The 14,917-nt window shown below is 45.5% G+C and overlaps 1 protein-coding gene across 3 annotated transcripts in view; it reads left to right on the top strand.

Annotated features, from left to right (window-relative positions):
• GNB5 (G protein subunit beta 5) overlaps positions 1-14,095 on the top strand; it is a 42,082-nt gene extending 27,987 nt beyond the window's left edge. For all 3 annotated transcript variants that reach the window (XM_035708804.2, XM_025472771.3, XM_025472772.3), the window contains 6 exons: positions 2,832-2,975; positions 4,908-4,999; positions 7,339-7,387; positions 9,334-9,430; positions 10,398-10,564; positions 11,873-14,095. In XM_035708804.2, coding sequence (XP_035564697.1) covers positions 2,832-2,975; positions 4,908-4,999; positions 7,339-7,387; positions 9,334-9,430; positions 10,398-10,564; positions 11,873-11,884 — 561 coding nt within the window. In that variant the 3' untranslated portion in view covers positions 11,885-14,095. The remainder of the gene's footprint in view (positions 1-2,831; positions 2,976-4,907; positions 5,000-7,338; positions 7,388-9,333; positions 9,431-10,397; positions 10,565-11,872) is intronic.
• The last annotated feature ends 822 nt before the right edge of the window (positions 14,096-14,917 follow it).

The raw sequence follows: 14,917 nt of genomic DNA, 5'->3' as shown, positions 1-14,917 counted from the left end.
CGTGTTAGAAGTTCTGTTTAGTGCATTTATCGTGATGAGCATTTGGTTTTTAAACTCAATTTTTACTTGTAATGAAGATCACAAAAATATTAAGTTTTTAAAAATATTTCTTTACTATTTACTTATAACTTTTAAAAACCCTTCATTTCTTTGAAGAATATGGTATGGAAAATTTGCAAATTAAAGAGCTAAGCTGAGGTAATCATTTAAAGCAGATTGTTTGGATGTCCCAAAAAAGACTGGAGATTATTGGCTCTCTGCAAGTGTTAGGGCAGGAGTGGGTGTGGGCCAGGAGAGAGTAAAAGGAATTACAGTATATTATAAAATATAAGTACCCAAATTAAGACCCAGTCTAAGTCTTGTGTTTTCATAAGCTGCTTTTATAAGCCTGGGTGTACCCAGGCCAAGGTTTGAGGGAGTCCCACAAAACAGGAGCTTTGCAGCCTTGGAGATTCCTCAAATTTGAGAGCTGCTCCGGAGTGGGAGCTTTGAGAAGGGTCTTGGGGGCCACACCCAAGAAGCCTAAGCTCTCTGGAACTCATCTAGCTCTTGCTTCAGGGAGGAGCTCCAAAGTGGCTTCTTCTAGCTGCAAGGAGATTCTAGGCCTCCCCAGACTGCTGGCAGGCAGGAGGCACCAGGTCAGGGTGAGAGTAGATTCCTCTTCCTGAGTTGTGTTTCTCTCCTGCATAGAAAAAAAGATTCTTTGTAAGTACCTGTAAGAGACAAGGGAAGAGAACAGGAAGGAAGGAGAGAAGAGAAAACCAGGGATCCCTGGGTGGCTCAGCAGTTTAGCGCTTGCCTTCGGCTCGGGGCGTGATCCTGGGGTCCTGGGATCGAGTCCCAAGTTGGGCTCCTTGCATGGAGCCTGCTTCTCCCTCTGCCTGTGTCTCTGCCCCTCTCTCTCTCTCTCTCTCTCTCTCTCTCTCTCTCTCTGTCTCTCATGAATAAATAAATAAAATATTAAAAAAAAAAAAAAAGAAGAAAACCACCACCAGCAGGAGGGATTTGGAGGCGCAGTGCAGTCAGTGGGTGCGCTGAATGCTAGCAGTCCTTAAGCCTGGTGCTCATTTCCTCTCCTCAGCCATTGGTAATCTCCACTCACAGAGGGCTCTCTATGTGGCACTGACCCTACAAGAGCCTCTTCCTGTAGTCTTATCACCTCATCCAGGCCCTGTGAGCAGCAGGAAGGTGGGGGTGCAGGGAGGCTGTGCCATCAGCACCCCAGGCTCTGCAGTACCGCCAGCTGGGTCTGAGAGGCTAGGAGCCCTGCACCTCCTCTGCCTTTCCCTCAGCCCCACGAAGCTATGCTCAGCCTGAGCCCAAGCCTCACACACTGTGAGGCTGTGGCAAAAATTAAAACCCTAACTCCACCCGCTGAGCCTCTCCCCAGGCACTGCAGGCTTCCTCTCACTGTATGGCTGGCCCTTGTACTTGGAAGTTTGCAGAAGCTGTTTGAGGGCTGGCTGCACTGACCTGAGATACATTTTCCTAAAACCTGCCTTTGATCTTATCTTCTGGCTTAGAAGCTTCCCACAGCTCCATCTTGCCCGCGGGTCAGAGTCCTCCGACCTCTCGTTTTGTGCAGGCCTTCACCTGGCCAGCTCTCATGCATCCTTGGAGACCGGCCTGGATGTTGCCAGAGTGGGCTTGCTGTCCATCCCACGGGCCTGCCTGGATCTTAGCACTTCTCACTCTATCGTGATCTTGTCTGCTGAGATCCTCGGGAAAACGTGCTATCCGTCAGTGCCAACTTTCTTAGACCTACTGCAGTCAGGGAGAACCCCAACTTGACGATCTCCACAGCACCTCAAAATGAAGAAATCGAGGAAGAACACTTGGAGGGGTGGGGGGTCGAGGCTGGGTGATGTTAAGGTGTGTCTCTCAGGCAGGAAACTGGCAACGACATCACTAGCTTTTGATTGGTGAGCCCCGTTAGGTGGAGGTCCTGAAGTGAGTCTGGATGAGCAAGCTAATAGTCCTGGTTACGTTCTTTCATTTGGGTTCCCAGTCTTCCCTTGCAGGAGCAGGTATGTCCTGAAGCAAGCCGCTAGATTGTTTTCACTCGGTCTCGTGTTGCCTCGCAGAGCACCAGGAAAGTGTGCCTGGTCTCGGAATTAGGTCAGTATCAAGACAGCAGAGACCAAGGCACAATCTTTGTGCAAACGCTAACGAATGCCTATTAGCAGAGCACCTGGATGTCATCAGCACACTGCAAATGCTTGTTGAATCTCGGTGGCCCTAGGACCATCTAGGGCACTCCCCTGCTCCTAGGAGAAGCAACCACCGGAGCGCATGTCTAACAAAATGCTGCCTGACGGGGTCCAGTGCTGCCCCAGGCAGAGTCCCATGATTGGCACTGCCATCAGCTGAGGGTTAGTGAGAGCTGTGGGGACTCGGGCCCCACCCCAGATGCAATATTAGCAAGCAGCCCGGTGGCTGGGGAGCATATTGAGAGCTGAGAAGCACTAGAAGTGTCTGGCCTGCTCATGGGAGCTGAGCAAGTTCTGTCCAACAAACGTTCACAGAGTACTTCCTCCATGCCAGGCAGGCGCAGAGCTCTGCGGAGACAGCACAGAGGCCTTCTCGATTTCATACTCTGGAGGAGGACAGGCACATAAACACACATCTCGAGGACAGTGAGGGTGTCGTAAATGAACTTTTTTTCTTAGTACAGGAGAATATTTCTGTGCTTGGATCCAGATTTAGCAAAGCATGTGTCTGTGTGTGTGTTCCAAGAGCCTCCTTTTCCCCCTTCAAACTTCAGCATCAGAGTGACTTCCCCCAACAGAGGTCATAATGACAACGCTCTTGCTGTCCTTTTCTGTGGACAGATCCTGACAGCGAGCGGCGACGGGACATGCGCCCTGTGGGACGTGGAGAGCGGACAACTGCTGCAGAGCTTTCACGGGCACGGGGCTGACGTCCTGTGCTTGGACCTGGCCCCCTCAGAAACGGGCAACACCTTCGTATCTGGGGTAAAGACCCAAGGGAAATCCCTAGGGGCCCTTTGTCTCTGTGGGAGGATTATGTTGGCAGTTCTTGTCAAATTTAGGGGGTGGATCAGACATTTCTCTAGAAGGATTTGTCCTCCACTCACTATCACACCCACGGCAATGCCAGTGCTTAGTGGGTGGTTACAGTGCAGGGCTCTGAGGGTTCTCCTGTTCTGCTGCTGACATCCAGTCTACACTGGGATCTGGAATGTTCTCATGTGAATGCTGTGACTTGAGGTGCATATCTACCACATTTTAAAAGGTTATTCCTCAAGCAAATAGCAGAGTCAGCATCTGAAATCACTGGAGACGAGCCACAAGAGTACCAAGCCAGTCAGATGGCTGCCGAAGTGAGGCAGCATTGTGGTGTGATCCGGGCATGGGGCTTGTGGGACCCTGTCCCACCCTGCCCTGCCCCTGCCACTCACCGTCACCCTCCTACCCCAGGACACGGAGAGCAGAGAACATTTGAAGGCCACGGTGGCACAGAGGAACACTCCATCAGGATGCCTGAGTCCCAGCTTTACTACTTGACTAAATTTCCTCATCTGTAAATTGGGCGTGATGCAAAACAGTACTCCCACTCCCCCAGGATATGACGTGGAGTATACTAGGTGGGAGAGTTGACAATATGTTACGCAGATGTCAGAGGCCAGTATGTCTGTGGACAACCAGAAATAAGAATGGGGAACTGACCCAGCTGACCTGGCTCAGGTCCTCTGTCACTTTAGTCAGGAGGGAGGTGAGAGAGGACATGCGGACAGACCATTGTGTGGCATTTGCAGCTGGAGGACAGAAGGGCCCTTTGCTCCAAGCTGCCTAGGTCTTAGAGCTGAGCATCAGGTGAGGGCTGTGTGGCCTTTAATCAGCAGGAACCCCATTTTCTTCTTGGGTATTTGGCCCCATCTGCATATGTTTCATTTCCGTGCCTTTGAATAAGTGTATTTATCCCTCCTCAACTGCACTGTCTTTTCAAATTGTTGATATCATTGTAGATTCTATTGTGTCTTTCAGAGCACTGACCTCCGTTTGATTTAGTGTCCTTAAAAGATTTAAAGACACTCCTGATTGCTTTGTCCACATCCTCATTAAAGATAATCAGAGTGCTGAACCCCCACAGCGGGGACTTCTGAAAAGTCAGTTATGGTACTTCATCCCGCTCTTTGCAGCTGAAACCAGCAGCTTGAACACCAATTTTAAGCCATTACTTCTGTTTAGTGAGTCTGCATTATCCTACCCAAGCTGGATAACAGGATTGCTCTGCAGGAACTTGTCATATGCTCCTAGAACCATGATGGTATAATGTGAAAACCTCATGTTTATGATTCTCTGGGTCATGTCGGCAACCTAGAGAGGGTTTATAGGTAGTGAGGCAGAAGCCCAGGACGGTGACTTGTTAGGACACCCAGCTAACTGCTGGCGAGGTCATGACGCCCAGCCAGCATGCAGCAGAGGGCCCCTGGTGCTCTACCTTTGCTCAGGGCTGTCCCATACACCTGAGACAAAGCAGGGTGGTCCCACCGTGCACCCATTGTCTGCCTGCCCTTCCCCCTGGGCTTAGGGAGGCAGAGATAAGGAAAAGGGAGAAAGGGAAGGATAGAACAAAGAGAAAAGTGCCCAGGAGGAAAGCAAGGAGTCCTTGGAGGGTTTTGCACCCCTTGGAAAGGTGCAAAAGAAGAAAACATGCTGAAGGGGAAAGCTGGGTGCCCTCCCTTGCTCCCCCACACCCCAAGACATAGTCTCATCTTCTCAGGGCTTATCCGTTGAGGAAAGCAGCCTTAGGTGAAGCTAGTCTCAGAAATGCATCTTTTTGGCCAATGGGAGGTAAACAGCTCTGTTACATAATGAGAACTCGTGCTTGTCCGTAGACAGGCCTTGCAGTGGCCATAACTCTGGGTAACTTTGCATTTGTAGGGATGTGACAAGAAAGCCATGGTATGGGACATGCGCTCCGGCCAGTGCGTGCAGGCCTTTGAAACACACGAATCTGACATCAACAGTGTCCGGTCAGTGAGTAGAATATTCATGTAAATTCTCCATTCTGCTGGTGATCCCTGGTGTGGGGTAATGCTCAGCCCAGAACCCACATCCAGACTCCTTTTACTCGGCTGAGAGAGGTCTCCCCAGCAAGAAAGGCTGATTTGTGGTGGCCCTGACGGTGCTCCAGATCTCTTGGAGATATTTAATTTCATGCCACTCAGAGCAATTGATATTAACTTCTCTAAACAGAGTCAGTATTTCTCATTCATTTATTCAGTAAATACATATTGAGACTTATGTGCTAGACATTGTTCCAGGAACTTGTGAACAAGATAGAGAAGGTCTCTTACTTTCTTGCAGGAGATAAGACAAAATACAAATAAATAAATGTACAATTTAATTTAAGGTGGTGCTAAGTGCTAGGAGAGAAGTAAAACAGGCAGATGGGATGGGATGGGTTATTGCTTAGAATGGTCTGGGAAGGCCTCTCTGAGAAAGTGATGTTTGAAAGAGACAGGCTTGCACATAACTGGGTTAAAATGAGATGTGGAAGGACCTAACCAAAGGCCAGTTTGGGGGGTGGCTGACGTGGTCTCTGCTTTGCCTTTAAAAGATCACTCTGGCTACTGTTTGGAGAATAGACTGTAGGGAAGAAAGAATGGAAGTGTGATGACCAATTAGAAAGTTGTGTGAGTTCAAGAAAGAGGTGATGGTAGCTGGAACTAAGGAAGACATTGTGGAGACAGAAATGTCCAGAATGTGACATTTCTGAGATTTTACCCTAGCTGCAAGCTATCAAGTTAGGCTGCCACAGTTTCATGGATGCTAGTAGAAGACACAAAACTCCGGGGTTTGAGATGAAGGACAGTTTATTACTCCCAGCAGTGGCAATAGCCAGGGTATTGGCGTTTTTGTGCTCGTTGCCAGAACCCCAAATCCACAGGGTGAAATAGAGAGGACCAAATGACACCTGCACAGGCCAGAGTTTGCATTACAAGAGAAGGACCTTGAGCTTGGGAACCCAAACCATTCATAAGGGGCAGTAAGCAGTGATCCATTTACTAGGGCAGGGAAGACTGGAAGAAGTACAGGTAGGATGTGGTTATTGCACATGGTTCTGGAGCTCTGCTTTGGGACAGTTACATTTAAGATGCTTATCATACAAAAAAAAAAAAAGATGCTTATCATACAACCAAGTGGAGATGTTGAGTAGGTAGCAGGATGTATGCACTGGATCCAAGAGAGAAGCAAGGACTCGACATGTAAATTTGGAAGATGGCACTGTCAAGATAGTATTTGAAATAGAATCATCTAAGAAGTTTCATTATACTTAATGGGAAAGACACTAGACCTGTTCCCCTTAAAAGGAAGAACAAGAGAACAGTTCTTATTTACATTAACAACAGAAATGTTATGTTAGTAAGAACTTTCTAGGTCCTTGCCCTCAATTGTAGGATAGAGAAAAAGGGAAAAGACTATTACTTTTGGCAAATGTGCAGTAATTACCTAGAAAATCAAAGGAAATTAATACAGATAATAAATGAAGGCGGTACAATGCAGGACAGAATATAAAGCCACAAAAATAAACTAAACCCCTATATATTCACAGAATATAGTTTTAAAATGCACCATTCTCTCACTCATGCTGTTGCCCCTACCCTGACCCCACTTCCTCTAACATCCACTAGGTCTCAGTGTTGACTTCCCTTTCCCCAGGAAAAGGAGAAGACAATGTCTTCCCGAGAAGACAATGAACAGTAATAAGCATTAGTTGTTGAATGCTTTTCATTTGGCACCATGCCTAGGTCTTTGCCTATATGATTCGGTCTTTACAACAGGGAAAATGCATGAGCATCCTTGCTTTTCAAATGCAGAAACTGAGGCTGGGCAAGGTAAAGTCCCTCACCAGAGGTATCACGTGGAGGCAGGCAGTGGTCAGTGCAGAGGCTCTGTACATAAGGTTCCAGTATCTGTTCAGATGATCACTTTCTTATCCCCGAGCTGCCAAATCTCAGGAATGAGGGGTGTACTCAGTGGAAACCATGGTTACAGACCGCCTGCTCTGTGTTCAGTGCCTGGTGCAGATACACACATCATCTCAGTTACTCCTCACCAACGCTCTGCAAGGCCCCTACTTAAAAGGGGAGAAAACTAGAGGCCAGTGGGCCAGCCAGATGAGCCTCCCTTTCTGGCCTCTATGAAGAGTGGTCCTTATGTCCTTAGAAGTAGAGATTCAGATTCAGATTCCACAGGCCTGGCATGGGACAACCTTCCCAGGTGATTTCCAGATGATTCTGATAGGCACCCAGGATTGAGAATCACCACTCTAAATAAGGCTCTTTCTATCCAAACTTTCTCTCTGCAGGTACTACCCAAGTGGAGATGCCTTTGCTTCAGGATCAGATGATGCTACGGTATGTTTCTATGTTATGACAGCTTATCCTATTCCAAGAGAGAAGCAGGGGTGCCTGGGTGGCTCAATCAGTTAAGCATCTGCCTTCGGCTCAGGTCATGATCCTGGATCCTGGGATCCTGGGTTTGAGGCTCCTGGCTCAGCACTGTGCCTGCTACTCCCTCTTCCCCCATTTGTACTCTTTTGCATGTGTGCTCTCTCTCTCTCTCTCTAAAATAAATAATTTTTTTAAAAAAAAGAGATATGCAATGATCTAATTTTATTTTTCAAAATTAATGTTTTTTTTTATTATAGTAATAAAGTGAATTCATTTAGGCAAATGGTAGGGGATTAAAATACCTTAACCTCCCAACCCAAGAAAATCACAGTTGGGTGAATTCCTTTGTGTCTTTTTAATTTTTAAACAAAATGCTTTATAATTTGCTTTTGTCACTTAGCAATTGATTGTGAACATTTTCCTATGCCAATGTAGCCAATCTACATTGTATTTTCTTAGTGATTGAATAGTATTTCATGTTATGGAAATGCTGTTATGTACTTAACTAGTCAATTTTTAGACACTTGGGTTTTTCTAACTGTTAAGTGTTCAGATGATCACTTTCTTATCCCCGAGCTGCCAAATCTCAGGAATGAGGGGTGTACTCAGTGGAAACCATGGTTACAGACCGCATACAGTATAATTAATACTTTTGGAACTTATTTCTCCCATATCTCATCTGCCCTACATGTTCCTTTTGCTGTACCTCTATAGGCAGCCTGGGGAAAGTGGTTGGCTCAGGATTTGACGGAGGGAAGACAAATAAACTGAATTAATAAGATCTTTTTTAAAAATGAAAATGAAAATGTAAAACTTCCATATGTCAAAAAATGTATAACAAAATATAAAGGCATACATCTATGAAAAATTTTTGCCATCTATATGACCAAATTGAAATCCTTTAGATATGAATGGAGTTGGATAATCAATAAGATAAACACCCCAATTTTTAAAAAGGGGATAAAATGTAGACTTTTTACAACATGGGAGATCCAAAATGGCAAATCAACACCTGAAAAACATTTTCAGACCATCAGACCACCCATATTCCAATAAATGCAAGTTTAAGTGATAACTGCTCATTTAGATTAGCAGTGAAATGCTGCATTGTGGAGGTGATGTGGTCAAAGAGCTTGGAGTTAGGCCCATTGGTACCATTCTTTTGGAAAACAGTTTTGCCATATGATCCAAGAGCTTTCAAAACATCCCTATTCTTTGATCTGGCCATACTATTTCTTGAAACAGTTTTATTCTGCGGATTCTATTCCTTAACTATTCTAAGGAAAACATCAGAGATATGCATAAAGATATTTACCTAAGAATGGTCCCCCAAATTTTAGTTATAAAGGAGAAAAATTAGACATAATTAAAACTCTTAACAGGGTATGGTTAAACAGATTCTGATATATCCACATAAGAAATATTCAGCAACCATGTTAGTCATGTCTTTTTGAAGATTAATGAGAAAAATGCTCATAACCTGATGTTAATAGAAGTGATAAGGAAATACCCACTCCATTTAAATATATGCATGAAATGGAAGTAGACTGAAGGAAATAGCCTCGATGTGTAAGTAAATACCTCTAGGATTTGGGGTGATTTTTATTTAGGCATTTCTGAGTTTTTCTGAATTTTCTACTATGAGTATGTATCCTTTATCAGAAAAAAAGAGGTTTCATTTTCGGTTTTGATTCCTCTCCCAAATCTTCTGTATTTGCTGTTTCTTTGAATCTCCACTGATCCATGCCAATTAATAGGAATTGGAAGAAAATACTAGAGGAAGAAACCAGAGGTATTTCCCTCATCCTCCAACTACACAAGCCATAGGCACCTGCCTCTAGCCCTGTGGCCCTCTCTTCACCAACCTGGAGCCAGAATTAAGTGTTCCTTTATCTTCTCTGTCACCCCAGTGTCGTCTCTATGACCTCCGGGCAGACAGAGAGGTTGCCATCTATTCCAAAGAGAGTATCATATTTGGAGCATCCAGTGTGGACTTCTCCCTCAGTGGTAAGATTTTCTTTTAGAAGCTTCCCTGGGGCTGTAAGACAGGATATAAATGAAACCCAGCTTTCCATCAAGCTTTCCCTCAGCTGAACTTCCTGGGAGCCAATGTGTTAAGCAATCTGCATTTGCACTGGTTTTCTTCCACGAGCCCCCACCCCCACTTCACCGCACCTGAAGCGGCCTCCCCACTCCATTCATTTTACAGGAAATGAAGGCTGTGCCACCTAATGCTGTTCTTCAAGACAACGATGCATGAAACTTCACATCTGCAGAGCCATTCACTAGGCATTTCCTCCTCTGCCTTCCATTCTCCCCTTTTTCCCTGAAAAGGGACTTTTTCCAGCTGTAGGGGGAGTGAAGCAAGAGCCCTTTTCTCGATGCCTTGAAGCTCATGCCACCTGTGCCTCACAGCTGGGGATGCGGCTAGTAAGAGTTAGGGCAGCACAGATAGGAACATTCAGTTTCCCCAGACACAGCTCCCCAGGCTAAATCTGTGCTTTTAGGCATGCATGCTGCTGCTGCCTACAACATCTTTTGCCTCCCTTCTCTGCCTGGCAAACTCCTACTCAGCCCTCAAGAGCGAACTCATGTTACTTCCTGTGTAGTGCCCTCCTTGATTCCCCTTCCTCCATGAGCACATAGCATTGTACACACAGCTAAGCATTTCCAATACAGCCCTTATTACATGGTGTTACCATGTGTCCATTTTTTGTCTACTTGCCTGCCCACCACCACCCTCCACAAGGGACAGTAACCGTGCTCTCTTCTCAGAATCCCCAGGGCAAAGCATAATGCCTGGCACATAGCAGGCCCAAAATCACTGTTGATTGAATGAATGAATGAATGAATGAATGAATGAATGAATGAATGAGCGAGCAAGTGACTGCATGATCGCATGAGTGAAAGTCATGAAAAGAAAAACAGAAAGGGAAGAACTGGTTCAATAACCATCATATCCTCCTACTTTGAGGTCGCCTACTATTTGCTGGATACAACGATTATACCATCAATGTCTGGGATGTTCTTAAGGGGTCCCGAGTCTCCATCCTGTTTGGACATGAAAACCGAGTCAGCACTCTGCGAGTTTCCCCTGATGGGACTGCTTTTTGTTCAGGATCATGGGATCATACCCTAAGAGTAAGAGACACATTTTTTTATTTTACTGTGTGTGTGAGAGGAAGAGTGATTGGCCTTCTTAAAGCAGAGGCTCAGCGTAAACATGGGGCATGTCAGCCAGACAGTGCTCTAATTTCAGCTCATGGCCCCAGAACCGATCCATTGCCCCAGAGAGGTAGGGAGTCCCCCCATCAAGGCAGGTGTTCAAACTTGGTTAAATAACTATGTATCAGCATGTAATTGAAGTAATAATTGGGCCAGGTGACTCAAGCAGTTCCCATTGATCCTGAAAGTAGGATTCTTCTGATTCTATCTTGGGCAAACCACAGTGTCAATCTCACCTCTCAGTGGTGCAACCTTCTTATTCCATGGTGACACACCTTTGTGAGACCCACAGAGGGGCTTTAGGGAACTCATGAAGTCCCCAAAATTATAGGTCACATTTAATGTGTCCATTTTTCTGGGAAGAGTTGTCCTCATGGCTTTCATCAGATTCTCAAAGAGCTCTATGACCTTGTTGGATGTTGGCTCCTCATAAATAGCTCCAAAATAGCCTATTCATAAAGCAAAGTTTATTTCTTAAGTTTCTAAGTTTATTTCTTACCTCGGTGGGGACAGAGCACAAACTTGACAGTCTTAGTGGCCTCTCAGAATATAAGAACAAAGACATATGTTTAGGAGGTATGGGAAGGGGGGGTCTGGTTTAAGGCCAGATGCAGGGATTTAATTAGGATCGGACATTTGTGGAATAATAATTTTAAGATTGCTGGACACATAGTTAGGGGAGGAAGAGGATTTTGAAGACAGTCTTGAAAAGTAACCAGTCATTTGTTGATGCTCTGGGTAGGCCTGAGAAGTGAATGTCTTTTCTAAAAAGGGTAGTTTGAGTAGTCTACTCTTAGGATAAATAAAGGATTTTTGTGAGGTTCCTAAAACATACAACAAAGGTATCTGTGAATTCATCTTCCAGGGCAAGAGTTTCCTAAATCAGTAAAGTCACCTTAATGTACTCAGTGAGGTGTGTGGGTACAGATGGTTTAGGTGCTCAGCCTAGGAGTTACCAGTCCCTGGTAGGAAGGCCACAGATGCCCTGCAGATGATTCAGCAGAGCTAGGGGGAGAGGCAGGTCCAAAGAAGCACCTTTGAGTTGCCAGGAGTAAGGTGTTATGCATCCAAAATACGAGTGCTTTATTTTGGATGGGGCGTGTGTGTGTGTGTGTGTGTGTGTGTGTGTGTGTGTGTGTAAAACATTGTTTCTGTCTTTAAACTCAAGTTTCACAAGTCGTTAATTACTAAGGGACTAACAATTATCTGTTGGTGGCTTTGCAGGTCTGGGCTTAATCATCTCCTCGAGATGCACACGTAGGCACCTGAGAGTAGAATTTGAAATCGTCATATGTAAATAGTTCTTTCTTCTAGAGAATCTGAGGGTTATTGCAATGTAGATTACAGGAGCAACTCCACGGATGCAAGTTCACTCTGTGTCTCTGATATTCCTATTACGACTTCCACCCCTGGAAACACACCGGTGTGGGCCTTCAGCACTAGAACACCTTCAAGTACAGTGTTTTGCATTTTAAATGCTTTTTAAAATGTATCCATTTTTAAGGTTATTCTAATTATACAGTCTCAATGCATCCTATTACCAGTAGGATTCAGCATATAATACGTCCCCAGGACTTTCTTGAATCAGATTTGTTTTCAGAGCACTTTAGAATCTGATTCTCTCAGCGTGCACTGTGTCTTTTGGAAACTTCCTCTGGAAGTGCTGATCTCAGCGGACTATATGAGGCAGACCATGTTGATTGGTGATCTGTGATAGAAAATTCGTAATTGGACAAAATCCCTTTCTAAAAAAATATTTTTATTGTAAAATTTTCTTTTTCAGTCTCACATCTTTTTTCAGAGCAAACATTTCCTTCTGTGTGAACGGTCATAAATAGAGGAGAGAGATCCATCAAGTGGACAGGATGTTTGATTTATGAATTCCATGAGTGATGCGATGAATCGCTTGGACAGGATCCTTCCTGTCATTTGAGAGAAAAGCGGTTTGTGACACAAATGCTTCCCAGAGAAACCAAAACCTTTCTTGTGTGGGAACATAAGACAGTAAACCTACTTAAAAACCTGTTAGTAGTATTAGATGTATTAGAACTAGTAGTATCCACTCAGGCTACAGTAGATCATATCCATATGAAGCATATTCATATTTATTGCACTGAAAATATAATTACATACACAAATTAGTTGATAGGCCCCGAGTGATAATGTCTCTGTGTGTCTTAGATTGAGAAAAAATAACACAGAAAATACCTGTCTTTATTTGAAATTCAGCATTTCCTTCTGGAAGACACTACCTGTTTTTGTTAGGAGATTCCCTCTTTTCCTTGTTCTTAAGGTGTTGAGGCTTAATCTTTGTTTTAGCAAACCCCTCATTCATAAAGATAGCATGCATTACTTAGAGAAATAGAAAGTTGCCTCACACACCGAAAATCACTCCTGGTGGAGGCCTGCCCTGTGGGTGGTCTGGGGTCTTGTGGTGCCCCAGGGCTGTGTGTGCTAGTGCCCTGGGTCCTCCAGACCCCTCTCTTGTCCTAATTCTGGCCCTGCAAGCCAAGCCCAGGCCCTGCTGCTTAGAGAGGCCCTTCCAGAGCAGGAGCAGGGCATGGCCATCAGACAGGCCTGGATCTGGCTGGTGCTCCTGCAAACATCAGGATGTGTGCCAGGCCTACCCTCAAAACCACTTGTTCAGGTATCATAATGGGCCAGTCAGTCAAGAAACAGCCAGGCTAGCTTTTCCACCAATTCTTTTCAAGTAAATATAATGGTTAGATTCAGTCATTTGCCAAGCAAACATTTTACTGAGGGTTTTACTGTGCAGCACACCCTGGGGTAGAGAAATGTAAAAGGCTCCTGCTTGACTCCAAAGAGCCCAGAGGTGGGAGGGAGGTGGTCCACAGAGACCATTTCTCATCCACCTTCTTGATCATTCCCCAGTGGATCTCAGGCTGGGCAGGGGCTCAGGGATATGGACACAGGATCTCCCCAGCTCCTGCCAGCTGCTGAGAGAGTCAGCCCCCAGAGTGCACCTTATGGGATTCCCCAGCTCCACTCCCAGAACTCCCAGAGTTTGCTCCTGATCTCCTGGGTATGGGATCCCCTTCCCTCTCTCCTACTGACCCTTTAGTGTCTCTGCTCTCTGACCTGGACCTCCCACAAGTAAACGAAGATGGGACAAAGGAAAAGTCACCTAGACTAAAGGAAAGCAAATTCAATGGTACATGTTTGGAGAGGCAGAGAGCATCTTCAGTATATGTGCAAAAATGATCATAACTTTCCAATCAAAAAAGCTATGAAAAAAACTGTGAAGTATTCCCTAGAACACTCACTTATCCCCACTGGCAGTAAGCTACCTCCCTAGAAGTATTTGATTTTGTAGTGGGTGTTGTTTTAGCATTTATCGATGGAACACGTGGTTTGGAATATGCTACACCATGTGGGGCCTCTGGGGTAACTCCAGATAATAAATTGTATTTTGCATATTGAAAATAATGCTGAGTGGAGTCTTGTCATCGGTTTTTCTTCTTTCTGGAGGACTTGGGGGCAAACCTATGAAACCAGCTGCAGGGAAGGGTCCACACAGATGTGTCCTCAGGTGTGCACAGCCAGAGAAGAGAAGGGTTAGGCAGGAAGGGGAGTCAGATAAGGAGGAGTGTGGTGATGGGTATGTATGGGAAATACCTGTGAACCGAAATCAAGGCAGCTGCTTTGGAAGTGGGTGGCTGGCCCTGCAGAAGTGGGGCCGAGCTGCCGGCCCAACTCTGGAATGAGCCAAAGGTAGGCATTCCATATCCATGTCCCCCTTCCACCCCTTGCCCACCTCTATACCTTCCCTCGATTAGAAGGGGCAGCCCGGGTGGCTCAGCGGTTTAGCGCCGCCTTCAGCCCAGGGCCTGATCCTGGAGACCCGGGATGGAGTCCCACGTCGGGCTCCCTGCATGGAGCCTGCTTCTCCCGCTGCCTGTATCTCTGCCTCTCTCTCTCTCTCTCTCTCATAAATAAATAAAAAATCTTTAAAAAAAAAAAAAAAAGAAGTGGCTTCAAGACAGCAAAAAGGTCATAAAAGTGTTTGTACCCCGGACTCTCAGCTAAGCTAGAAGGTGGCACCACTGGCACTAGGACTCATCTGTAAGTTAGAAGGGGGCAGCACAGTGACAAAGGATGTGCGCCTACGTTCAGATCCAGCTGTCCCACTCTGATAGCATCTATGATATCTGACTCTCAGCCTCAGTTTCCTCGTGTGTGGAGGGACAGAGCTAAAATACATGAAGGCCCTACCTCAGCCTTTGGCTCATCTTCAGCAGGGGTTAGCTC

Source organism: Canis lupus, chromosome 30, assembly GCF_003254725.2.
Source record: "Canis lupus dingo isolate Sandy chromosome 30, ASM325472v2, whole genome shotgun sequence".
Lineage (NCBI taxonomy): Eukaryota > Metazoa > Chordata > Mammalia > Carnivora > Canidae > Canis > Canis lupus.
The sequence above is the reverse complement of the archived record's forward strand: the minus strand, read 5'-3'. Positions and strand labels throughout refer to the sequence as shown.